Genomic DNA, 26,133 nt, shown 5'->3' with positions numbered 1-26,133 from the left:
AATAGAGAAAATTGGATCAAACTCTTATTTGATCGAATTGCTTGTTTACAGCCTCCAATAATGTGATTTTTGTTGTTTTCACACCATGGTCTGTGCCGGTCTCCTTGCTCAAAAGACGTCTCAGGGCTCTCACCGAGGGGATCACGTTAGCACCCAATGCTTTCGATGAGCTGACTTCTCTTGTCAGTTGTTCAAATGGAGAGAGAAGAGTGATCAAGTTTTCAACTAATCCCCACTGGTGTGCAGTAAGGATTGCGGGGAGGTCATAATCTGCAGCATATGTAGCAAATGCATGCTTTTGTTCGAGAAGGCTCTACATCATGTAGAATGTACTATTCCACTGAGTTGCCACATCTTGCTGTAGCCTTTTTGGTTTCATCCCCAACTGGATCTGGACTGCCTGCAGGCAGGAGTAAGCAAGGGGTGAGTGTTTAAAGTGATCAACTATCTTTCGGCTTATTGCCACAACATCCGAGATGCTGCACTGGCTCATAACACCTATCCTGGATAGCCAGCTGCAGGGTGTGAGCCATGCAGCCAAAACATTCCAGACCGCTGTCCATCATAGCTTTTGCCATATTTCTGGCGTTATCTCTCACAAGAGCATGTACAACCCCGATTCCAAAAAAGTTGGGACAAAGTACAAATTGTAAATAAAAACGGAATGCAATAATTTACAAATCTCAAAAACTGATATTGTATTCACAATAGAACATAGACAACATATCAAATGTCGAAAGTGAGACATTTTGAAATGTCATGCCAAATATTGGCTCATTTGAAATTTTATGACAGCAACACATCTCAAAAAAGTTGGGACGGGGCAATAAGAGGCTGGAAAAGTTAAAGATACAAAAAAGGAACACCTGGAGGACCAAATTGCAACTCATTAGGTCAATTGGCAATAGGTCATTAACATGACTGGGTATAAAAAGAGCATCTTGGAGTGGCAGCGGCTCTCAGAAGTAAAGATGGGAAGAGGATCACCAATCCCCCTAATTCTGCACCGACAAATAGTGGAGCAATATCAGAAAGGAGTTTGACCGTGTAAAATTGCAAAGAGTTTGAAGACATCATCATCTACAGTGCATAATATCATCAAAAGATTCAGAGAATCTGGAAGAATCTCTGTGCGTAAGGGTCAAGGCCGGAAAACCATACTGGGTGCCCGTGATCTTCGGGCCCTTAGACGGCACTGCATCACATACAGGCATGCTTCTGTATTGGAAATCACAAAATGGGCTTAGGAATATTTCCAGAGAACATTATCTGTGAACACAATTCACCGTGCCATCCGCCGTTGCCAGTTAAAACTCTATAGTTCAAAGAAGAAGCCGTATCTAAACATGATCCAGAAGCGCAGACGTCTTCTCTGGGCCAAGGCTCATTTAAAATGGACTGTGGCAAAGTGGAAAACTGTTTTGTGGTCAGACGAATCAAAATTTGAAGTTCTTTATGGAAATCAGGGACGCCGTGTCATTCGGACTAAAGAGGAGAAGGACGACCCAAGTTGTTATCGGCGCTCAGTTCAGAAGCCTGCATCTCTGACGGTATGGGGTTGCATTAGTGCATGTGGCATGGGCAGCTTACACATCTGGAAAGACACCATCAATGCTGAATGGTATATCCAGGTTCTAGAGCAACATATGCTCCCATCCAGACGACGTCTCTTTCAGGGAAGACCTTGCATTTTCCAACATGACAATGCCAAACCACATACTGCATCAATTACAGCATCATGGCTGCGTAAAAGAATGGTCCGGGTACTGAACTGGCCAGCCTGCAGTCCAAATCTTTCACCCACAGAAACAACGGAAGATACAACAAAAAAGACCTAAGACAGTTGAGCAACTAGAATCCTACATTAGACAAGAATGGGTTAACATTCCTATCCCTAAACTTGAGCAACTTGTCTCCTCAGTCCCCAGATGTTTACAGACTGTTGTCAAGAGAAAAGGGGATGTCTCACAGTGGTAAACATGGCCTTGTCCCAACTTTGAGATGTGTTGTTGTCATGAAATTTAAAATCACCTAATTTTTCTCTTTAAATGATACATTTTCTCAGTTTAAACATTTGATATGTCATCTATGTTCTATTCTGAATAAAATATGGAATTTTGAAACTTCCACATCATTGCATTCCATTTTTATTTACAATTTGTACTTTGTCCCAACTTTTTTGGAATCGGGGTTGTACTTTAGATTTGTCTATTTTCCACATTTCAGACATTTTCTCAAATACCTCTGAGATGTCAGGGGCAGAGTGGGAGCCCGTGAACTCCTGGGAGTGTAGCACCACTTTTATCAGTTTAAAATCCTTGTCAATCCACTGTGCCGTGAGGCTAAGCGTGCTCACTGGGCTAACATCCGAACTCCAAATATCAGTTGATGGCAGGGATGTTGCCAGCCAGTAGTTCATGAATGTGTGTGGCCACAGCGTTGTACATTTCACGGAGACAGACATTGGCAAAATGGCGGCAGTGGGGCTCCATATACTCCATCAGGCCTCTAAATCCCGTCTCTTCCACTACATAGAAAGGCGTAGTGCGATGAATTCTATCACCTTTTTAGTAATCTCTTTAGCTTTGGCGCTGTCTGTGGGAAACTTTTTCCCTTTCTCAAATGCTGTGTTAATCAAGGATTGAGTCCTGCTGGTGGTGGTTTGTTCCCGCTTCCTGGCCAGTTCATCTCTCCGTTTTTTTTATCGGCTTTCAGGTAATTGTTGTATTCTCCCCATGTCTGTTTTTCAGATGGTTGATGAGATTTGATGTGTTAAAATTCTTAGATGTAGCACCTCCTCTTGAAATGTCACTCGAACATGTCGTACAAACCGCATATCGCGGATTTGTCTCTGAGACGGTGAAATGCTCCCACACGGCAGATGTTTTTCACTCACTTTGAAAACAAGCCACAGGTGCTCTTGGCACCTTTTGCCTTGTACCATGTACAGACAGTTCTATCTGTGTATGTCACTACTGTTGAACTACTGTCTGACCGCAGATAACCAGAACATCGGCGACTGACATCGGCGAATTCAGTCTTATTCAGGCTAATGGTAGTCAACAAGGGGAATATTGGCTGATACCAATATCTGACCGATGTATCGATGCATCCCTAATTGAAAGCATTCTAATGAACAGATCCAAAATGTAGAGTAAGGCATAGTGAAAAAACAGGCAGTGGTTGAGCAAGGCACAAACAGGATCTCAGAGGTAATACAATACTCACAATCCAAAAACACAAATGGTCAAAACCAGAAAAGCAATACAAAATACAAGACTTGGTAATGTCAGATGCAGGATACAGAGTGTATATTTTGCAAAGTCTGTGTTTTACTGAGAGTCCTTATATGTATGTGCTGTGATTGTGCTCTAATCAGGAACAGGTGCATGGTAATTAGTCCTAATGGCGCTGCACACGCACAAACATGCATGGATATGACATGTAACCAGACAACTGTTTTACATATCAGGTTTGGTATTTAATCATAACTACAAGGTAATGGTGTAAAGTAGAGCTGGGCGATAAATCGATTTTATCGATTAATTCAAATTTACAGTTAAGGACGATGTGTTTTTTATGAAAATTGTTTTTTTCTTAGTTTTAACCTCCGCCACCGACGCTCCCCTCTGCGCATGTGCAGAACGGATTGGGCAGCAGGGACAGATCGGGCACTGACACTATCACCCTCCTCCCGCATGCTTGCCATAGACACACACAAACAACATGGTAGTGATTGGGGGAAAGCCGCAACTTATGCCCAAGAAAGGAGTAACTTCCTCCGTGATCTGGAATGGGTTCGGTTTTGCGGCGTCGGACGCAGACCAAACAAGTCCTCATTGTAAGGTATGTTTGAAAATGGTTGCTTCCAAAGGAAGCAGCACGACGAATTTATTCTAACACCTTAAACAGAAGCATGCAGCGGAGTGGGAGAAGTGCTGCTCCCAGCGGAATGAAAACAGCCGCAGCACGAGAGCACCATCCACAGCAAAGCAAGCAACCGTCCCGGACACATTTTCGAACTGTGTGCCTTATGATAAGAATGGGGCACGGTGGAAGACAATCACAGATGCTATCGCAATGTTTATTGCAAAAGACATGGTGCCCATACATATGGTAGAAAAGTCAGGAATTTTTTCCCCTAGTTTGTCAGTTTTATCGAAAAGGACACAATTTTATTTATTTATTTATTTTTCGCGGTCCAAATCCTGCGCTCTGATTGGCTGGCGAGCAGGTCTGTATCCTACGGTACGGACCCCAGTTACGGACCTCTGGCGACTCGCTCATTCACAACAACAAACATTTATCTTTTATTTTTACAAAATTTATTTATAAGATTATCAAAAATCTTATAAATTTTTGCCAGCATTTCTCAGGAGAATAGCATTAATTTTACAGCATGGATAGCGATAACGACAGTGCTCACAGCGAAAGCGAGTTTTACTACCCTGAGGAAGAAGAAATAAGAGAAAACTTTTCAGGAGAAAGCTAAAAACTGTAATTTGCTAACACCGAGCAAAAACATGGCTGAATCCTGAATGCCTCCTATTTGTATAAATAGGGGACTACACATAGGCGGCAAAATGTAGTTTTTTTCCTGCCATGGAAGTGCACTTGTATACTGAGGAGAAAGCAATTTGCATTACAGCTGTGAATGAGGATTCAAAATGGCGGCTCGCCTCAATTTTCCCTTTCGGGCGCTCTCGTTTTCTGTTAGAATTTGGTAAAGAAAAAATAAATATATTATTTACCAGCTTAAGGTCGGTCCGTATGGTAAAATACCGTGACCTCGGTCTTGAATACTGACCTCGGCCCAGAGGGCCTTGCTCAGTACTTTCAAGACCTCGGTCACAGTATTTCACGATACGGACCTCCCAGCTGGTAAATAACTTTTTTTTTGAGGGCGCTTTTTTTTTTTTTAAGTTTGAGGGTGTATTGTGTCAGTGCCAGTTTGAAGCTAAGCTATGTTGGAGAAAGCTTTCTAAAAGTTACTGTATGTTCTCACTGTTTACAATGGCATGGTCTGTAATCTCATCTACAAGCTTGTTTTTTGGCTTCTTTTTGGTTTCTGGTTGCACTTTAACCCCAAAGGGGAAATTTAAGTAAAAACAAAATAAAGGTAAAACTTGTTTTGAACCATTTCTTTATCATCTGTAGTTTGATTTTTAGTAGGGGGGAAAAATCGATTAAAATCTGATTTTTTTGTGAAAAAATCAAAGATTTTTTTTTAGGCCATATCACCCAGCTCTAGCTTAAAGTGAAAGCGCTGGTTCACTGCTGTCCACCAGACACCCAGCAGAGTCACACCATAATAAATGTCATGGTGTTGTTTCTGGAGCATGATAAAGAAAGGAATAAATATGTATTCGTAACTGCGATGCACATCTTATTAATGGTATCACTATCACAAGACAATGCAGCCGTTTATTGATGTGAAATACATGACACTACACAATTTGATGGTTCATATGCTGTAATATTATTATTCTATTCAGATTGATTTTGTGCCCTTGCAAATATTATTTTGCTCATACGCTCATCAGGAGCTCCACTTTTAGGCAGTGCCTATATACAGTGTCTTGCAAAAGTATTGATCCCTCTTCATGTTTGTCCTGTTTTGTCACTTTACAAGCTGGAATTAAAATGGATTTTTGGAGGGTTAGCACCATTTGATTTACACAACATGCCTGCAACTTTAAAGTTGTAAACCGTTGTTTTATTGTGTGACAAACAATAATTAAGATGAAAAACAGAAATCTGAAGTGTGCATAAGTATTCACCCCCTTTCGTATGAAACCCCTAAATAAGCGCTGGTCCAACCAATTCACTTCATAAATCACATGATTAGTTGATGAAGATCCACCTGTGTGCAATCAAAGTGTCACATGATCTGTCACATGATGTCTGTATAAATCAACCTGTCCTGGAAGGGTCCTGACTCTACAACACTACTAAGCAAGCAAGCAACATGAAAACCAAGGAGCACTCCAAAGTTGTTGAGAAATATGGATCAGGGTTGGGTTATAAAAATTATCCTAAAGTTTGAATATCCCAGGGAGCACCATTAAATCCATTATAGCAAAATGGAAAGAATCTGGCACCACTACAAACCTGACAAGAGAAGGCTGCCCACCAAAACTCACAGACTGGGCAAGGAGGGCATTAATCAGAGATGCAACAAAGACACCAAAGATAACACTGAAGGAACTGCAAAGATCCACAGCAGAGATGGGAGTATGGAAGAGTGGTCAGAAAAGTCGTTGCTTAAGAAAACACGTTTGAAGTTTGCCCAACAGCATGTGGCAGACTCGTCAAACACATGAAAGCGCATTCTCTGGTCAAATGTGACTAAAATTGATCTTTTTGGCCATCATGGGAAATGCCATGTGTGGCGCAAACCCAACACCCTGAGAACACTATTCCTACAGTGAAGCATGGTGGAGGCAGCATCATGCTGTGGGGATGTTTTTCATCTACAGTGATGGGAAAGCTGGGCAGGACTGAAGGAAAGATGGATGGCACTAAATACAGGGCAATTCTGGAGGAAAACCTGCTTGAGTCAGCCAGAGGTTTGAGACTGGGACGAAGGTTCACATTCCAGTAGGACAATGACCCAAAACATACTGCTAAAGCTACACTGGAGTGGTTTAAAGGGAAACATTTAAATGTCTTGAAATGGTCTAGTCAAAACCCAGACCTCAATCCAATTGAGAATCTGTGGCATAACTTGAAGATTGCTGTACACCAATGCAGTCCATCTAAACTGAAGGAGTTGGAGCAGTTTTGCCTTGAGGAATGGGCAAAAATCCCAGTGGCTAGATGTGCTAAGCTAATAGAGACATACACCAAGAGACTTGCAGCTGTAATTGTCACAAAAGGTGGCTCTATAAAGTATTGACTATGGGGGCGTGAATACCTATGCACACTCCAGATTTCTGTTTTTTCATCTTAATTATTGTTTGTGTGATAATAAAACAACAATTTTCACCTTTAATTTTTCATTCCAGTTTGCAATGCGGCAAAACAGGACAAACACCAAGGGGGATGAATACTTCTGCAAGACACTCATATGACCTGTTATAGCTAAGCCGCATCTTAGCAATAAGTGACCTTTGTAGGAATGTTGTTTAGGATTCAGCTTCATAATGTTACTACTTTTAAATAACATAGCCAACTAACTAGTACTAGATTTTTGACTTAGTACTAGATTACTGACTAACCTAAGTGACTTCCTCTCAAACTGAATGCATGGTTATTCACAATGGTTTTCACAAAATAATATTTCACGTAGTTGAGAGTAAAAATGTGTTTCTGGACAAAGGCAACATTTAAAAAATGCATTCATGAAAATAAAGACTTTCTTGGAGGTGCCGTGGCTCAGTCAACTAAGGTGCCATACCATAAATCCGAGGACCTGGGTTCGATTCCGACCCGAGGTCATTTCCCGATCCCTCCCTGTCTCTCTCTCCAGCTCATTTCCTGTCTCTACACTGTCCTATCCAATAAAGGTGAAAAAAGCCCCAAAAGAATCTTTAAAAGAAAATAAAGACTTTCTTGATGGGGCTTTTGTTGGACTGTAATTAAGGAGAAAAATATCATTTCTCTGTTAATGTTGAGAGCAGATGATTGAAGAACAGGGCAGACAGCCAGATTATATATTATATCTTATAACCTATACGCAGGATTGTATTTGCTGTTGTGTGATAGATAGAGTGTTTGCATGGCGATGCAGCTCCACAGTGCGCAGTTTAATATTGAGCTTGGAGCTTGGGTTACTCTCAGTGAACATGTTCTCCCTTTGTCCATGTGGGTTTCCTTTGAGTTGTCCAAAAAAAAAAAAAAAGGAAAATATGCAATGATTTTGTGTGTGTGTGTGTGTGCAAGTGTGCATGGTGGCCTGTCGTGGACAAGAGTCCCTTCCAAGGTGTTCTGCCTCGTGCCAAAGTTATTGAGATTGGCTCCGTATCCACTATGACTGACTGAAGATGCTACTGATATAGTCCTGGTAAAAAATTTTGAAATGTCCAATAGTATACATTTTAAACATGCATTTGTTGATTTATTTTGAGAAACTGATTTATCCTGGTCATTCATGATGGATACAGAGCCTATCCTGGGCATGAGACAGGAATTCACCCTGGATGGGACAACAGTCCACCACAAGGCACCATGGCACCAAGGCACTTTCACACACTTTTTCACACCTAGGAGTAATTCAGAGTCGCAAATCTGCCAAATGGCATCTTCATGTTTGTAGGAAGTGGAACATGAGGAGAACATGCGAAACTCTACAAAGATAGTAACCCAAGGTTGTTCAGGGTTGAACTAGGGTGAATGTCTTCATATGGTTGGTTTCTACAGTTTTAAAAAATGATGGTGAAAGAATTTGGGATTATTTGGATTCCCCCCCCCCCGGCTAATATCTTGAGAGACGGTTCAGTAGAATCTGTTCCCCACTCATAGTGCTGACCATGCACCTGCTGGAGAAAGAGACAGAGTAAAAGAGATGAGAAAGAGGGAGGGGGAGAGAAAGAAAGAAGGCAATAGGAGCAGGTGCTGCACTCTCCTCTCTCCATTTGGACGGCGCTAGCATTCTGACATTAACCAGCCCACGGAGGAATGGGCAACTCACACAGAAAGACACCAATTCTAGGCCTACAGGAGAGGAAGAGGAGGGTAAAGAGGAAGAGTAAACATGCAGGACGGGGCGAGGACACTGCAGGTAGGGTGACTACGCATTCGGTATGGGCTTGAGTAGAAACTAAAGGCCTCAACCTTTGAGATTTTTTCTCAATGGACATAAAGCTAACTTGCGATTTCTGTCCTGAATTACCCTCACCCTCATGTACTGTGTGAAAGATATCAATTGCCACATTGAATGTGTTTAATGAGCGTTCTTTATTGCTGTTTGCATGTATATAGTACGCTAAGCTACAGTGATGGAAACACCCATTTTGCCCCATTCTGTGCATCACCAGCCCCATTTGATTTGATTTGGAATCATCCGCATTCAAAGCAGTGCTCAGACGAGGTCACATCAACGCTCCGCACTCGTTTTCTGATGACGCAAAGCAGAAACCGAGCGCTAGGGATGATGCTGAGTAATAGAGTGTGCACTCAAAAACACTGCAGCATCAGATCTGATTTGCTCATTAAGCCACACAGTGAGGGAGGTGAATGCAAGTCAGGGGGCAGGGCTAATGTCAAGAAGTAAAGGGAGATGTGAAGGTATACAAGGAAGGAGGAAAGATGAGGGTGTTGATTGTTGAACTGAAGAAATTGTAGCCTTAGAAAAGACGTACATTTTATACATTACAAAGGAAGAGAGGAATTTCAGAGAGAGAGAAGGAAGTCAAGAATGATTACGAGAAAAGTGACCATGGTATTGGAAATACTGCATAGTGCCCTGGCTTCCCTATCCAGGAGAAGTTCCAGCTCAGATACAACCATGATAAATGTTGACTGAAGATGAATGAATGACTATTAGGCATCGGTTTCAACATTTTGTCCATGACTTAGCTCAAGCCATGCACACTGGCACTCAAAGTTGCCACGACCACTTGTAAACAACCAGAGGTGGACAGTAATGAAATACATTTGCTTGAGTACTGTACTTAAGTACACTTTTTGAGTATCTGTACTTTACTTGAGTATCATTTTCTTTGGAAACGTATGACTTTAACTTCACTACATTTGAAAGACAAATACTTTTCACTCCACTACATTTCTGTCAAGGTCCTCGTTACTATGAAGCAGCTTTAAAAGTGGATGTTTTTTTTCTTTTCTTTTCTAAAACATGATTGGTTTTTTTGCAGGTGACACTGAGACAGCCTGTCAGTAATCACTAGGGTCACGTCACGTCCATAGACTGTATAAAATCAAGTTCAGTGATTTCTCAGCAGCATTATTTGAACACGATCAGTTGATGGCAGAATGGAAGGAGGCGGTTCTTCTGGGGAATGCGCACACACACCCATGGCCCATAAACCCATGTCTCAGTTTTCTGAAAGGATTAAAGATTCGTTTAATTTTAAATGTTTGCTTTGTTTGCCGAAAACAAACCACATCACGGCCTACAAAAACCCTGCTGTCTGACCTGTGGAAGCATATTGAGGAATGTAAATGTTTTATTCCAAGAGAAAGCTCGCAACGAAGTTGTCTGTGCTTTTAGAGCTAGCGATAACATTGCAATAGCTATGCAGTCTGGTTAGTCAAATGACTTTCTATGGATTTGCCCGCCAAGTTGCCATCGCCTTGTCCACAGCTAATGTTTACACATAGCTAGTTAACTTGGACACTAAGTTAGCATGTAAAAATGGAGTTACGCTAACATGAATAATGTTAACTTATCTGAAGTCCTTTCAGAAATAGGTTTTAGCATAATCTTGCCAAATAAACAGAATGTAGAAATCTTTCTTTTCGAGGAGCATTAGCTACCCAATGTGATTTCAAGTTTGAAAAGAGTTTGCTAGCATGTCAGGTGGAGCTTCACTGACTAGCTAGCTTAACGTTAAACCACCTTGATGGCACAGCATGCGTTCATTTTGTGAATTCACGTTTCTGTCTTTGGTAACGGCATTAGGTTTTGTAAGCGTTGTGGCAATAATACAACAATGCGTTGACAGAAAATGTACTTTTAATACTTAAGTATTTTTAAAAGCAAGTACTTCAGTACTTTAACTTAAGTAAAAATTTGACTGTCCAACTTTCACTTGTATCGGAGTAACATGTGACCAGTGGGATCTGTACTTTGACTTAAGTAATGAAGTTGGGTACTTTGTCCACCTCTGTAAGCAACTGAGTGTTGATGTTACCATCATGGAGACAGACGTAAACAAAGTGACTCAAAAGAGATTGGGTTAACATTTCAGTCTGGTTCCTCTCAATTTTTTTTTTCCATATTGTCTCAGGGAATTTTTTCCTGACCGCTGTCGCTTCAGACTCATTTTTTAAAGACCTAAATCGACATCCCGATTTTATCCAACGTCCATATGGTTTATTCTTTCTTTAGTTAAGATATTTTCGAACAGAAATAAATGGTAGCTACAGGATTATGCTTGACAGATTCAAAGTATGTTCAGTAATACTCTTCATGTACTTCCTGGATTTACTGTTGGATGGGATTAGCAGCGTACTAATCTAGCCTGGACTTCCTCCAACCCCTGCTTAGCACTTGATACATCACTAACTTGCCAATAAGAATTCAATTAGGTATGTGAAAAGTGTGTGTTCTGTTGAGTAACAGGCCTGCTGTTGTCAGTGAGGCTGAAAAAGTGATCCTAATTGACCGTACAGACCCTTTTACATCCCCTTTTTTTTTTTGTATGAACACATATTCATGTAATGCTGCTAAGTCGTATTATATAAACATTATCTCTGACGTATTTTTATTAGAAATGAATAATTACAAGTTGATTAATCAGTGTTAATTTGGGTTACCACAAGCCTAGAAATACAGTTGAATAATTGCCAGACTGTCTTGTGGTGGTGTAACAGGCAGCACTCTCAGCGCTCAGCTCCTGGGGTCCCTGGTTTGATCCCCCAATGAGTTTGGATTGCACTTTTTGCAGAGGTTTCCATCTGTTCCCTGTGTCCCAATGGGTTTCCTGTAAATTGCTGAATGTGTGTGCATGGTGCCATGTGACGGACCAGCATCCCATCCAGCGTGTAGGAATTGCGCAGCGTCCTGGAATAAACTCTGGATCCACTGTGACCCTGACCAGGATAAAGCAGTTAGTGAAGATGAATGGATGGAATTTCTGATGTTTGTATTGCAAAAAGGGAAATATTAATAAGTGTACAGATACTACAGCAAGACAACTGATATAATTCAATCAGTTTTCTCATATTATTTGATTTATGTTTAGTACAACATGGTGCTAGATCTTCAGCTCTGGTTATTGTTAGTGTAATTGGGTCGGTTAGTTACTCTATATTAATCCGGATGTTCTCCAACTTTGGGCTCAGTGTTTATTGGATAGACTCCAGATCCACTATGAGTTCATTCAGTGGTATGAATACTTATTCATTTGGAATGTTTTGATCTTGATTAAGAAGAACGTAACAAATTGGTCTGCAATTTCCTGAAGTTTATACGGCTTATTTGTAAAGACATCTTGAAGCATTATGTTAGAAGGAGAAAAGGGGGCCAACTAATATATTCTCTCTTGCTCTGTCTCTCACTCTCACACACACATACTGTCTCTCCCTCTGTTTGTTGGGCAAAAAAGCATCTCCTGTTATTGCTGAAAATTGTGGTCTGATAAGGATCTGCTAATTCACTGTAAATTAGATATGAAGGGTTGCTTAGATACGGCTGACTCGGGGCTATTCACGGGCACAGCCGCACGGTGCATACTGATGGGCAGATGCTGCTTTATAGAGCAAGAGGAAAGAGAGGAGAGAGGGTTAGAGAGAAGATGTTCTCTCTCTCTCTCTCTTGCTCTCTCTCTCAAGCTTTCAGAAATGGAAAATGATGAAACATTACTTCTGGACATCTTTTGATGTCAATATGTGAGTTGTAATGAGTTTGAATGAATGATATGGTTCAAAAAACATTTGTACAGTTAAATCCAAAGTGACTGTCAAATGAGACAAAATCTGGGCCAAACCTGGGCATTAAACTGAAAATCTTTGTCACGTTATATGTATCAAGACTACAGTTGTCTCTTCCATGCAAATGAATGTAAATAATCCTGTAACTCATTGTCAGAGGTTAGTTTCAGTTGACAGAATTGCTGGTGGCTGAAATGTGCTTGGTTGAAAGATTATTTTTAACCCAGAAATGACACTAAGGTGTTTAAAAAAGAAAACCTTAGTCATGCAAATTACCATGTAAAGTGTCGGTGCTTGGCTGAGAATGCTCAACTACTTACGTGTTATCTGGTCAGTGGTACCGTAATCCAGATGACGGTGACAATGGGAAGGAAAACCTCCTGAAATGAACCCTTGAGAGGAAGTAGACTCAAAAGGGAACCTATTTGCTCCTCGGTGACACAGGATAGTGAAATTATAAATGATTACTGGCAATTGGCAGAGTATACCACTTGGACAAAAGTTTGTGGACATCTGACCCTGTCCTTGTTAAAGATCCCAGTCCAGATTTAGTCGCCTTTTGCTCTTATAATAACCTCCACTGGCTTAGATTTTGGGGTGTGGCTCTGAGGATTTGTGGCTGTGAGGATTCAGCCCCAAAAGCATTTGCGATGTCAGGCATTAATGTTGGATTAAGAGACTTTTAATGCAGTGTTCCAGTTCATCCCAAAGATATTCAGTAGGGTTAAGGTCAGGGCTCTGTGTAGGACACTCCAGTTCATACACTTTGTCTTTGGCAAACCATGTCTTTATGGAGCTCGCTTTGGCATTGTCATCCTGGAACAGATTTGGGCCTCTTTGTTCCAGTGAAGGGATACAAAGACATCCTGTACAATTTGTTAGGAAGGTTCACATATAGGTGTGATGGTCAGGTGTCCACAAACCTTTGGCATTGTAGTGTATCTGAAGAAGACCTTGAGCTCTGTCCAAATTTTTAAGTTTATTTCTGTTGTTCTGTGTCTCTCTGCAGCTGTGTCGAATCTGGATGTTGAGAGCAAGTTAACATCCCACTATCAGGCCCCATGGCACCAGCAGCACAACATGTTTCACCCCAGTACACGGCTGCCATGTCTGGAAGAGCTGCACCGCCATGCCCAGTTCAGTCTACGGGCACTACACAGAGGTGAGCTGGCATAGCTTCTCAACAGCTGCAGTTTTTAACCCCTGTTCACTGCTTGACAATGGATATCCCACTAGCCCAAGTCTCTGTCTTTGATTTTGGATTGATAGGGCTAATAAATAAATTTAAAAATACTCCAGTGATCCATTATCACACTTATCTCAATTACTGGCAATGCAGTCTTTCCGAAAATCCAAACACGGAATCCCTTCACATGCTGAGGGTTCATGACAGCAACGAAACATGGGTGGGGAAGAGTCTTATAACTTTTAGTGTTGGTCCACCTTCAAAAAAGACTAGAAGGGGGTAAAAACTGGAACATTTTTGAGACTGATTTGTTCTCAATTTATAAAAACCTATTCATTTCAAGCAAGACAAAGTGCAAGTATAAACTGAAACACACATGTACCTTGGTATACAAATATACAGCTCCACAAGCTTCACAAATAGCAAGCATCTGTGTGTAATATCTGGCTCATGCTGCCCCCTGGTGTTAGAGAGTTAGAGAACATGTTGTAATCTGATGAAAACAAATAGTGCAATATTTACATTTGAAAATCTCATCTCATTATCTCTAGCCGCTTTATCCTGTTCTACAGGGTCGCAGGCAAGCTGGAGCCTATCCCAGCTGACTACGGGCGAAAGGCGGGGTACACCCTGGACAAGTCACCAGGTCATCACAGGGCTGACACATATGGCCCTTTTCCACTACCCTTTTTCAGCTCACTTCAGCCCGACACGGCTCGCGTTTCGACTACCTCAGAACAGCACGACTCAGCTCGCTTCAGCCCTACTCAGCACCCAAAACTCACACAGTTTTGGAGTGGGGCTGAAGCGAGCCAAACCGAGCCGAGTGGGGCTAGGGGCGTGAGGAGACACTCCCCTGTGCACTGATTGGTGAGGAGTGTCCTCACATGCCCACACACGCCCCGCGAGCACGCTGGGATCTGTAAACACCGTAAACCCGGAAGAAGAAGAATTACGAGAATTTCTGAAGCCTTATGTGCCTCGCCTCATCTATACACTCTTGCCAGTATCTGTTGGCATTGTTGGTGACAACAAGCCACAGCACCAAGACCAGCAACACTAACGACTCCATGTCCTCCATGTTTATTGTTTACTATCCGGGTCGTGAGACTACCGCTTAAAAGGTCACTGATGTCACTGTTTGCGCCGCCTAACGACATCACGTGACGTCCACCCACTTTCGCTAACTCCACCCAATGTGTCCACCCACTTCTAGCCAGCACGGTTCAGCGCGGTTGTAGTCGAAATGCAACCCCAACAGCCCCACTCAGCACGACTCAGCCCAACTCAGCCGCGTTGGTAGTGGAAAAGCGGCAATAGACACAGACAACCATTCACACTCACATTCACACCTACGGTCAATTTAGAGTCACCAGTTAACCTAACCTGCATGTCTTTGGACTGTGGGGGAAACCGGAGCACCCGGAGGAAACCCACACGGACACGGGGAGAACATGCAAACTCCGCACAGAAAGGCCCTTGCCAGCCACGGGGCTCGAACCCGGACCTTCTTGCTGTGAGGCGACAGCGCTAACCACTACACCACCATGCCGCCTACATTTGAAAATGTATATTTAATAATAATAATAATCTAACACTGTCTCTGCCTGCGGCAAATTGTGCACCAATATGAGAAATCACCTTTCAAAGTTTCCTATTATGTATAGCTTTAAGGCCATTGATGATGATAATAATAATAATAATAATAATAATAATAATAGGGCAGTGGCTAGACTTTGCTTCAGCCGGTCTAGAATGGAGAAGTATGGCACCTCCTTCCCTCCACCAACCTGGGTGTACACCTTGGGCAAGTGTTAGTTCACCCCTGCCCCCCTCATGCCAGGGTAACAGCCCAGGTTTGTACATCCTTCAGAGGACCTGTATCATCAACATGGCAACTTCTCTGGCACCTGGCAGTTCTACTTGTCAACTCGGCAGTAGTTCTGGCAACCAGGCATTGTTATGTCATCTGGGTAGTGAGGGCCCATTAGCCCTAGTGACACAGTGAAAATACTACTTGGGTTGGAGAACCCATTAGCCCTGCAGGGCTATCTCCTAGTGATGGTGTCACAAAAACACCCTCTTCCAATTTGCCCTAAGCCAGCACGGAAGAGTAGGCTGATGAAACTAATATGAAAGATGCCTAACCGTAGATTACCAGACCAGAGGGGGCCACCTCCGGACCCTCGCCATGTGATCGGGAGGGCACATCAAGCAGCCCTGGGCTGATGTGACATGGAGTCCTCCAAAAGCTGTCAGGTTGTAACTCACAGTCCCACTGAAAGGCACATACAGGTACAGTGTCTTGCAAAAGTATTCATCCCCCTTGGTGTTTGTCCTGTTTTGTTGCATTACGAGCTAGAATTAAAATGGATTTTTGGAGGATTAGCACCATTTGATTAACACAACATGCCTACCACTTTAAAGGTGCAAATTGTTTTTTTCATTGTGATACAAACAATAATTAAGATGAAAAAACAGAAATCTGGAGTGTGCATAAGTATTCAACCCCCCCCCCCCAAGTCAATACTTTATAGAGCCACCTTTTGTGACAATTACAGCTGCAAGTCTCTTGAGGTATGTGTCTATTAGTTTAGCACATCTAGCCACTGGGATTTTTGCCCATTCCTCAAAGCAAAACTGCTCCAACTCCTTCAAGTTAGACGAGTTGCTTTGGTGTACAGCAATCTTCAAGTTATGCCACAGATTCTCAATTGGATTGAGGTCTGGGCTTTGACTAGGCCATTCCAAGACATGTAAATGTTTCCCTTTAAACCACTCCAGTGTAACTTTAGCAGTATGTTTAGGGTCATTGTCCGACTGGAAGGTGAACCTTCGTCCCAGTCTGAAACCTCTGGCTGACTCAAACAGGTTTTCCTCCAGAATTGCCCTGTATTTAGTGTCATCCATCTTTCCTTCAGTTCAGTTTTTCAAAAGTTCAATTTTTGTCTCATTTGACCAGAGAATCTTCTTCCATGTGTTTGGGGAGTCTACCACATTTTTTAAGCAATGACTTTTTCTGGCCACTCTTCCATAAAGCCCCACTCTGTGGAGTGTACGGCTTAAAGCGGTCCTATGGACAGATACTCCCATCTCCACTGTGGATCTTGGTGTCTTTGTTGCATCTCTGATTAATGCCCTCCTTGCCCGGTCTGTGAGTTTTGGTGGGCGGCCTTCTCTTGTCAAGTTTGTAGTGCTGCCATACTGTTTCCATTTTGCTATAATGGATTTAATGGTGCTCCCTTGGATATTCAAAGTTTGGGATATTTTTTTATAACCCAACCCTGATCTATACTTTTCCACAACTTTGTCTCTGACCTGTTTGGAGGCTCCTTGGTTTTCATGTTGCTTGCTTAGTAGTGTTGCAGAGTCAGGGTCCTTCCAGAACAGGTTGATTTATACAGACATCATGTGACAGATCATGTGACACTTTGATTGCACACAGGGGATCTTAATCAACTAATTATGTGACTTATGAAGTGAATTGGTTGGACCAGCTCCTATTTAGGGGTTTCATACGAAAGGGGGTGAATACTTATGCACACTCCAGATTTCTGTTTGTTTGTTTTTTTCATCTTAATTATTGTTTGTGTCAAAATAAAACAACCACGTGCACCTTTAAAGTGGTAGGCATGTTGTGTAAATCAAATGATTCGAACCCCCCCAAAATCCATTTTAATTCCAGCTTGTAATGCGACAAAACAAGACAAACACCAAAGGGGATGAATACTTTTGCAAGGCACTGTATGTCCCACACAGCCTGTACAGACACAATGGCAATGGGCAACAGTGCTTGGCAACACGGCGTGCCATGGAGCCACAAACTGAGCACAGAGCGCTGGGCAACCCCGACACTGATGAGCAACAGGAACACCGTAATCCATAGTGAGCAGGAGGACATGCATCAATCATGGTGGACCAATGCCTGGAGAACCTGACACTCAAGACACCGCAGAGAGAGAGAGAGAGAGAGAGATGTAAAAACTGTTTGTTGTCAAGTCTTTGTACCAATTATTATGAAGAAACAGTTTTGTCTACCTGGAAATAACAGTCCAGGAATGCTGCCAAGATGGCCTCCAAGTGGAGGAGTGCTACTAACACTAATCACAGAGCAGTTTGTCAAACAAGATGGAACAACTCTATCTTGTAATAAAGTGCAAGATAATGTACAGTAGCAGGCAAAAGTTTGTACACCCCTACTCATTCATAGGTTTTTCTGTATTTTGACTATTTTCTACATTGTACAACAATACTGAAGACATCAAAACTATGAAATAACATCTGGAACATATATGGAATCATGTGGTAAATTAAAAAAAAGTGTTTAAAAAAACAACAACAACCATCATTTACCTTGATGATGTTTTGCACACTGTTGGCATTACCTTAACCAGCTTCATGAGGTGGTCACCTGGAATACTTTTCAGTTAACCTCATCAAAAGTTAATTAGTGGACTAGATCGACAGTCCATAATAATCGATACCTTTGTAGATTTACCAATAAAAAACAGTTTTACAAAGGTGAGTTTCAGTTCCAACAGTCATTATTAGTTAATTAATCAACTGGAAGACCCGCCTCCCCCTTTGATCTTGTCATCTGATGACACAGCTTGTTACCTGAGATGGAATTTTTTTTAGCACGATCAGCAATTTTTGGAAAACCCGGACGTTATCATCGCAGGTAAGCATGGCGGAAAGATCATGGACATGTTTTTACTGATCAAATTCACTGATATTTCATGGTATCCTTGTCGAAACCTACTTTGTTTCTTACTCTTTCATTTGGCAGCCGCCATTTTGTATCTAAACGCGTGTTTGAGAAGTCACATGAGGTGTCAATAATAGTGATCACTTTCACCGGTGTCCACCATTATCGACACCCTGTGGAATTAAGTGACATTTACAACTGTTATGGATCGATCTTTGTGTAACATTGTTGAGGTAGATGAAGTACTTTAAAAAAACGAAAGTGCTGATTTATAATAATTTTTTTTATTCATAACAGAATGGAATGTTTATAGAGTATTTGGAATCTTATTGCAATAAATAGAATTAGACCAGAATTAAATTCCTAGCATGTAAAAAATTACACACTTGAAATATTCAGATTTTTCTGTTCCGTTCAGAAAATATTTTTTTGCAGTTTGTTGTAAATATCTACCACATATTACAATATCAGTAGACATTTTATATTTTTAGATGTAAATTTAAAATCTCAATTTAAAAAATCGACCTTTGACCTGGATTTTCATGTGGTTACAGTGTCAATTGCCTGTTGACATTTATTGGCAACAAATGTTCTCCTTATTGACAAAACTAGAAATGAATACAGACAATAACGAATGATTAACGAAATGTGATCTACGAAAATACTTAGAAAGTGGGTAGAAAGTGGAACAAAAAGATTTTCTGACACAGGTTCAACATTATCAGTTCATTTGTTTACAAACGTTAGAATTACTTCCTCATTTAGAAAGAAAAGAAAGCACAACTTTATTCATCACACACTTGTGAAATTTCCTCTCTGGATTTAACCCATCTGAAGCAGTGAACACACACATGTACACACACGTGAGCAATGAGCACACACACATACCCAGAGCAGTGGGCAGACATGTTAACAGCGCCCGGGGAGCAGTTGGAAGTTTGGTGCCTCGCTCAAGGGCACCTCAGCCCAAGGCCGTCCCATATTAAGCTAACCTGCATGTCTTTACGTAAGCGCCGACATCGATATATTTATATAAAAGATATTTTGGACTAAATACAAGTCTGTGTAAAACAAATTTTAAATAAAAACTATGTTTTGTTAACTTAATACCATATACTGATTATTTTTTTTAGAAATAATCATCTGGATGTCGGTAATTGTGGAACAGTGTCACCATGATCTGATATGCTAAGTAATCGGGAATCAACTCTTTTTTTTTTCTTTCAGTGGAAGTTTGAGTAATTATTCATGCACAATTTACAGGGATGTGATTTTTCCGCGAATTCACGGAATTCCGCTTTTTTCACCTCAAAATTTGAAAAAATATTTTTTCTGATTTTTCGCTCAAAAATCCGCATTCGTATCCTATTCGTTCCGACTTTCAGTAATTCCGTCATTGAGATGAAACGAGGTACGTGATTGGCCCATCGCTCTGTAACAACCAATGAATGCGCTTGTTAGATAGCTGTACGTAAGCTCGCTTCAAACAAAGAGTTGAAAGATGGCATGTGATCGAGCGTAAAGATGCAAATCGAGTTAAAGAAATCGACAGAATAGTGAAAAACAAGTTCCGCTGGGAATGGTTGGAGAAAGAGGTTGCTACAGACGTTGGACATAAGACTGTGAGGCATTTGTTCAGCGATTTTGTTCTTTGGGGAGAGGGCAGAGGTCTCTGGCTGTCAAGTTTGGGGATGCTGGGACCTCCCCTGCCTGAGCTACGAGCGTGCAAAGTCGGGCTGAAACAAAACCTAAGTGAGTGAACACAGTAGTTTTGAATATCCTTAAGTGAGTGAACACTGGGGTTCTGAATATCCTTAAGTGAATGAACACTGTGGAGTTATGATTATCCTTTGGTGAGTGAACACTATAGTTATGTATATGAAGTTGACATTGCTAGAGTAGAAACTGCAGAAAAAAAGTGACTGATATGCTGGAACTGGACATGGATGCTAGCATCTTTATTTCTTTGAGAGTTCCTGAAGACTTGTGGATGAATTCTTATGTTGCATCATGTTTGTTTGAAAAGGCACATTTAGATATGTTCAACTTCTACAGTAATTGAAAGTATAAATTTTGTTTTTCCTTATACAATTTTCTATTTATTCTAATGCAGATTTAATTTAGAATGACATTTTTAGGTTTCATGTTTTGGCTTTTTGTCAGTTAAGAATCATTGAATTTACTATAGGGGCTCAGAGTTGCATGTTGACCATTAAATTGGCTTGAATTTGTTAATCATGACAAGTTTTTCTTGTGTGTTTGCTTGCCATTTTAGTACAGTTTTTAAGTCAGAAAACCCCAGAACCCAGGAGCTTTGGGGGGCTTCGCCCCCCTTGTCCCCCCACCAGGGCGCTGCCCTGGACCAGCTGGGGGCCTATGGCCCCCAGACCCCCGGCTAAAATTTTCAGATAATTTCACCAGCCCCAAATCACATCCCTGAATTTATGTACTGAAAATCTTTTCTACTTTTGCAACGGCCAAAAGATCGTTAAGGTGTCGATAATTGTAGCCGCCGCTGTAGTTTCTTGCCTTCTTACTGTGTCTGAGGTCAAAGAGTAAATAATAATAATAATAATAATAATAATAAATAATCCTGTTCCACAACTGTAGTAATCCATTTTATGTCAAGAGCCGCTCAACTAAGAGAAACAACATCCATCATTACTTTGACATGACAAGTCTTTTAATTAATAAAAGTAAAGAAAAAAACACTGTAACAACAGTCAGCACAGATGGTTTGACCTGGAGAGAACACAAATAGATAGACATGTTGATGTTGTGTTCCAGAACAAGCAGAAGGTGTTGATCACTTACAGACTCATCCAGGCGTGACTAAATTTCAAATTTGTGTGTTTGTGTGTTTTTACATCTTGGTTGGGGTCAAATATCCACCATAAGGACAGAAATACCTGACAGAACCTTCCAGATGCTGTATAGTACCACAGATAAATGTGAACTTTGAGTACAGTGGAGTAATCATTAAAGCCTTAATTCTAACTGTTCCCCATACAGAGCAGCGTCAGCGTTCAACCAGCAGAGAGCGCAGTCGGGTCACCATATCCATCTCAGTGGCTCCGCCCATGCCCACGTTCCCCTCCCCTCACTCCCTCAGGAGACAAGACCAGAAAAGTCGAAACTCACGTATGGTAAGCCTTATTTTAGTTGTAGTCCAATACTAGATTGAATACTAATTTAACTATATTTCCTATGTTTTGACTGCTAACTTGCAGAATCATTAAACCACTCGTCTTGTATACAGCTTCAAGGTTTTTCAGTAAAACTGCAGGGGTTTTTTTTTGTGTATGTCTTTTCCTTGTATTTTATGACACAGCTGGACAGAGCTGAATATCAGACAGTACAGAGGAAGGTAATTCACATCGTTGTCCATGCCCAGTCCAATCCACCAATGTGACATTTGATTCATGATTTTTGGCCGTAGTGCAATTTGATTAGTGATGCTTAGCTTCTTACTGAGTTATATTAAGAAAACACATTTGTCTCTGGTTCCTTCTTTCCTCTTTCCACCAACACCTGGAGCAGGAAAGAAGCACCAGAGAGTCAGACATGCAGACTCTCCCCAGGAAAGTTATCCAGGTGCTACTTTTGCTACTTTGAACGTTGTCATTTTTATTCTAAAGGAGCATTTATTTATTTTTTGTTTAGATCCACGGTGATAAAAATGACTAATTTCCATTTTTACCAGCATTTTTCCTTTTTATTATATAATTTCCAACATCACTAAACAGACCACATTCCCAAATTAAATCAGGACAGTCCCAGTTTTACACACTATGCCACTTGGTCTCAGTAATTTGACTTAAAGGCTTTGTTTGATGCAGAGAAACACTTTGAACAAACATCTTTTTTTATTTAAATGTGTGAAAACATTTAATGATATAACATTTTTAATCAAGAAAATTGTGAAACAAGTGTTGCCAGGCAAAAAGAAAAGCTTACCCGGCAGCACTTACTTTATACCTATATGTTGATAACGGTAATATTTCTCAATCATCAGCTGTCAGGTTATAGTCCTATGAAAATCCATGGCCTTGAGTTTGACATTTCAAAGTCATTCAAGGTCAAAGGTCACGGCAGCAACTGAAAGCCCATATGGGACTTCTTATACGGTGATAATGGTAAACATCTGGCTATCATGAACCATTTTAAAGTTATAACCCTTTGAAAACCCATGACCTTCAGTTTGACCTTTCAAGGTCACTCAAGGTCAAAAATCATGGTGCCAAATGAAAGCCCACATGGCATTTCCTATAAGTTGATAATGGTAAATATCTGTCTACCATCAACCATTTTCAAGTTACAGCCCTCTGAAGATCCATGACCCTGAGTTTGACCTTTTATGGTCACTCCAGGTCAAAGATCATGGTGCCAAATGAAAGCCCACATGGCACTTCCTATAAGTTGATAATGGTAAATATCTGTCTACCATCAACTGTTTTCAAGTTACAATCCTCTGAAAATCTGTGACCTTATTTGAACTTTCAAGGTCAAAGATCATGGTGCCAAATGAAAGGCAATATGGGAGTCCCTATACGCTCATAATAGTAAACATCTGTCTATCAGCAACCGTTTTTGAGTTATAATGGAAAATATGTTATTTTGACCGAAAGGTTGACCTTTCCGGTGACCTTCACCTTGACCTTCACGTGATTACCCCCAAAATTTAATCAGGTAATCTACAGACCATTGCCCACCTACCCTGAAAATTTGAAGTCAATTGGTGCAACCATCTAGACGCTATATTGTTAACAGACAAACAAACTGCACTGATTACAATACTTCGCCCCGCCTCCTCCGTCGCGGGCAAGATAATAAAGCAAGTCAGATGGGTCATTCCATGCCAAATCAACAAGAGGTTATGCTCGACCATCTCAGATTTCAATGAAATTTGGAGTGCTCAGAGATACTATTAAAAGAAGTTAATCCCCAAAACTTGAGCTTCCTATCACCAATAGTTTCAGAGATACAGGCATTTGAATTTTTCGATTTTTTTGTTTTTTGCTCAAAACATACATATTTCAAAGTGCAATATAATCTTTATTATGCAAGATAGAAACCTAAAATTTTGCACAGAGAGACTCAATGTCTTGTACTACAAGCTACAACTTGGTATTCAATGGTCATTGTATATTAGATGGTGATTTTAACAAGGAAATTAAAAAGACAAATTTGCATTATTTGCATTTTTTTTAACTCATTCTGGAAGCTTGCCTGTGGCAGTAATGCTTAAACTAAGAATGTTATTCAAATCTACACAGAAATATCTACCAATTTGTTTTACCAAGTCTCCACTATTCCTAGTTTGTCTGTAATAGGGTTTTGAAATTCGCCGATTTCTAAAACATGCCATTTTCAGTAGCAAGAAATCCAATGTGGGATAGCAGTTAGGAACTTGTAAATTTTTTTCAGTAATCCCCAAGACCCATATTTTATATTTCCAAATTTTGTTCTGTGTTTCTCAAGTATTTTTAAACTACAGGGGTTTAAAAAATCCATTTTCACCAAATCCAAATTTTTGATATATTTTCATATAACTGATATTTGAGGGTTAATAAATGCTTCAGTAAGGCTCAAGTAGGTTAGGAGGCATGTTTCTTCCTCAATTTTAAATAAAATTTCAATTAATGCTCAGTATTAATTATTTGTAAATTGATTTTAATCTAAGACTGTGTAACATTAGCAATCAATGACCAGCTATTGTGTACCAGTCAACAGCCAGCCTTATCAATAGCAACACAGCACAATAGGTGACCTTTGATACCAGAACAGGTGGCTCATATCTTATAGTTTTAGGGTCTGTAAACTGCATACTTGTTCAGATAACATCATATTGCTTGGATTATATTAAATACATTGTAATACAGAGCACTGGGAAAATTTACCAATGTTATTAACTGGATGTGTTTCTTTGCAAGGATTGGATATTTTGAATAGTTGACTAGGGAATTTAATTGTAGTTGCTTTCAATTTGAGATCAGTATAAATGAGTTTGTTCTTAGACATCTAGAAATGGCTGAACTTCCTCCCTGTTCTATAGGAATTGGACTAAAGAAAGATTCTGACTGCCATAAACTAACATACAACAGAAATTGTAAGTTAAATACACTCTCTCAGTATAGTTTGGAGCAAATTTCATTAATTAAACAGAGAACTGAACTTGAGAACATTTCAAGCACAGACACAGTATGTCTGCATCATGAGAAACTGTTTCTGATGAAATATGAAGAGCTACAGAAGAGTTGTTGTGATCCATATGAAAGGCACAAGAAAAAAGTTAAAACAGAATTACGTTCAATTCTTCCTGAAACAGCAGATTCACTTTCAAAACTGATAAATAAAAATATTAAACCTGGACAAAAATTGTGTTCTAAATGTTCACAGAGAGTGAAAGAACATTTAAGCCAAGCAGATTCAGCAGGTTCAACAGAATCAGAACAAGAGAGCATGTGTGTAGATGTGGATCCAACATACACTGGTGAGGTAGCTGAATCACTTGACAAAAGCCTTGTGTCAACTGGTTGCTCTCCACTGAAAATTGCCAAGTATAGCCACAAACAGAAAGCTGCATATGGCAAACCAAAGCTGCAACGAGTAGAAGAAACTTTGTTCTAAAATGAAATTTTATTAATTAATGAAATTTGCTCCAAACTATACTGAGAGAGTGTATTTAACTTACAATTTCTGTTGTATGTTAGTTTATGGCAGTCAGAATCTTTCTTTAGTCCAATTCCTACAGAACAGGGAAGAAGTTCAGCCATTTCTAGATGTCTAAGAACAAACTCATTTATACTGATCTCAAATTGAAAGCAACTACAATTAAATTCCCTAGTCAACTATTCAAAATATCCAATCCTTGCAAAAAAACACATCCAGTTAATAACATTGGTAAATTTTCTCAGTGCTCTGTATTACAATGTATTTAATATAATCCAAGCAATATAATGTTATCTGAACAAGTATGCAGTTTACAGACTTTAAAACTATAAGATATGAGCCACCTGTTCTGGTATCAAAGGTCACCTATTGTGCTGTGTTGATATTGATAAGGCTGGCTGTTGACTGGTACACAATAGCTGGTCATTGATTGCTAATGTTACACAGTCTTAGATTAAAATCAATTTACAAATAATTAATACTGAGCATTAATTGAAATTTTATTTAAAATTGAGGAAGAAACATGTCTCCTAACCTACTTGAGCCTTATTGAAGCATTTATTAACCCTCAAATATCAGTTATATGAAAATATATCAAAAATTTGAATTTGGTGAAAATGGATTTTTTAAACCCCTGTAGTTTAAAAATACTTGAGAGACACAGAACAAAAATTTGGAAATATAAAATATGGGTCTTGGGGATTACTGAAAAAAAATTTACAAGTTCCTAACTGCTATCCCACATTGGATTTCTTGCTACTGAAAATGGCATGTTTTAGAAATTGGCGAATTTCAAAACCCTATTACAGACAAACTAGGAATAGTGGAGACTTGGTAAAACTGAAATTGGTAGATATTTCTGTGTAGATTTGAATAACATTCTTAGTTTAAGCATTACTGCCACAGGTAAGCTTCCAGAATGAGTTAAAAATGCAAATTTGTCTTTTTAATTTCCTTGTTAAAATCATCTAATATACAATGACCATTGAAATTCTAAGTTGAAGCTTGTAGT

At 40.1% G+C, this 26,133-nt stretch overlaps 1 protein-coding gene across 1 annotated transcript in view; it reads left to right on the top strand.

Moving 5' to 3' along the window:
- Nucleotides 1-26,133, top strand: part of nhsb (Nance-Horan syndrome b (congenital cataracts and dental anomalies)) — a 174,925-nt gene that overhangs the window by 134,930 nt on the left and 13,862 nt on the right. Inside the window, exons 2-6 of the mRNA XM_060911783.1 lie at nt 13,565-13,725; nt 21,464-21,595; nt 21,781-21,816; nt 21,990-22,043; nt 23,285-23,287. Of these exons, the coding sequence (XP_060767766.1) occupies nt 13,565-13,725; nt 21,464-21,595; nt 21,781-21,816; nt 21,990-22,043; nt 23,285-23,287 (386 nt within the window). The remainder of the gene's footprint in view (nt 1-13,564; nt 13,726-21,463; nt 21,596-21,780; nt 21,817-21,989; nt 22,044-23,284; nt 23,288-26,133) is intronic.

This window comes from Neoarius graeffei, chromosome 27 (assembly GCF_027579695.1).
Source record: "Neoarius graeffei isolate fNeoGra1 chromosome 27, fNeoGra1.pri, whole genome shotgun sequence".
Lineage (NCBI taxonomy): Eukaryota > Metazoa > Chordata > Actinopteri > Siluriformes > Ariidae > Neoarius > Neoarius graeffei.
The sequence above is the reverse complement of the archived record's forward strand: the minus strand, read 5'-3'. Positions and strand labels throughout refer to the sequence as shown.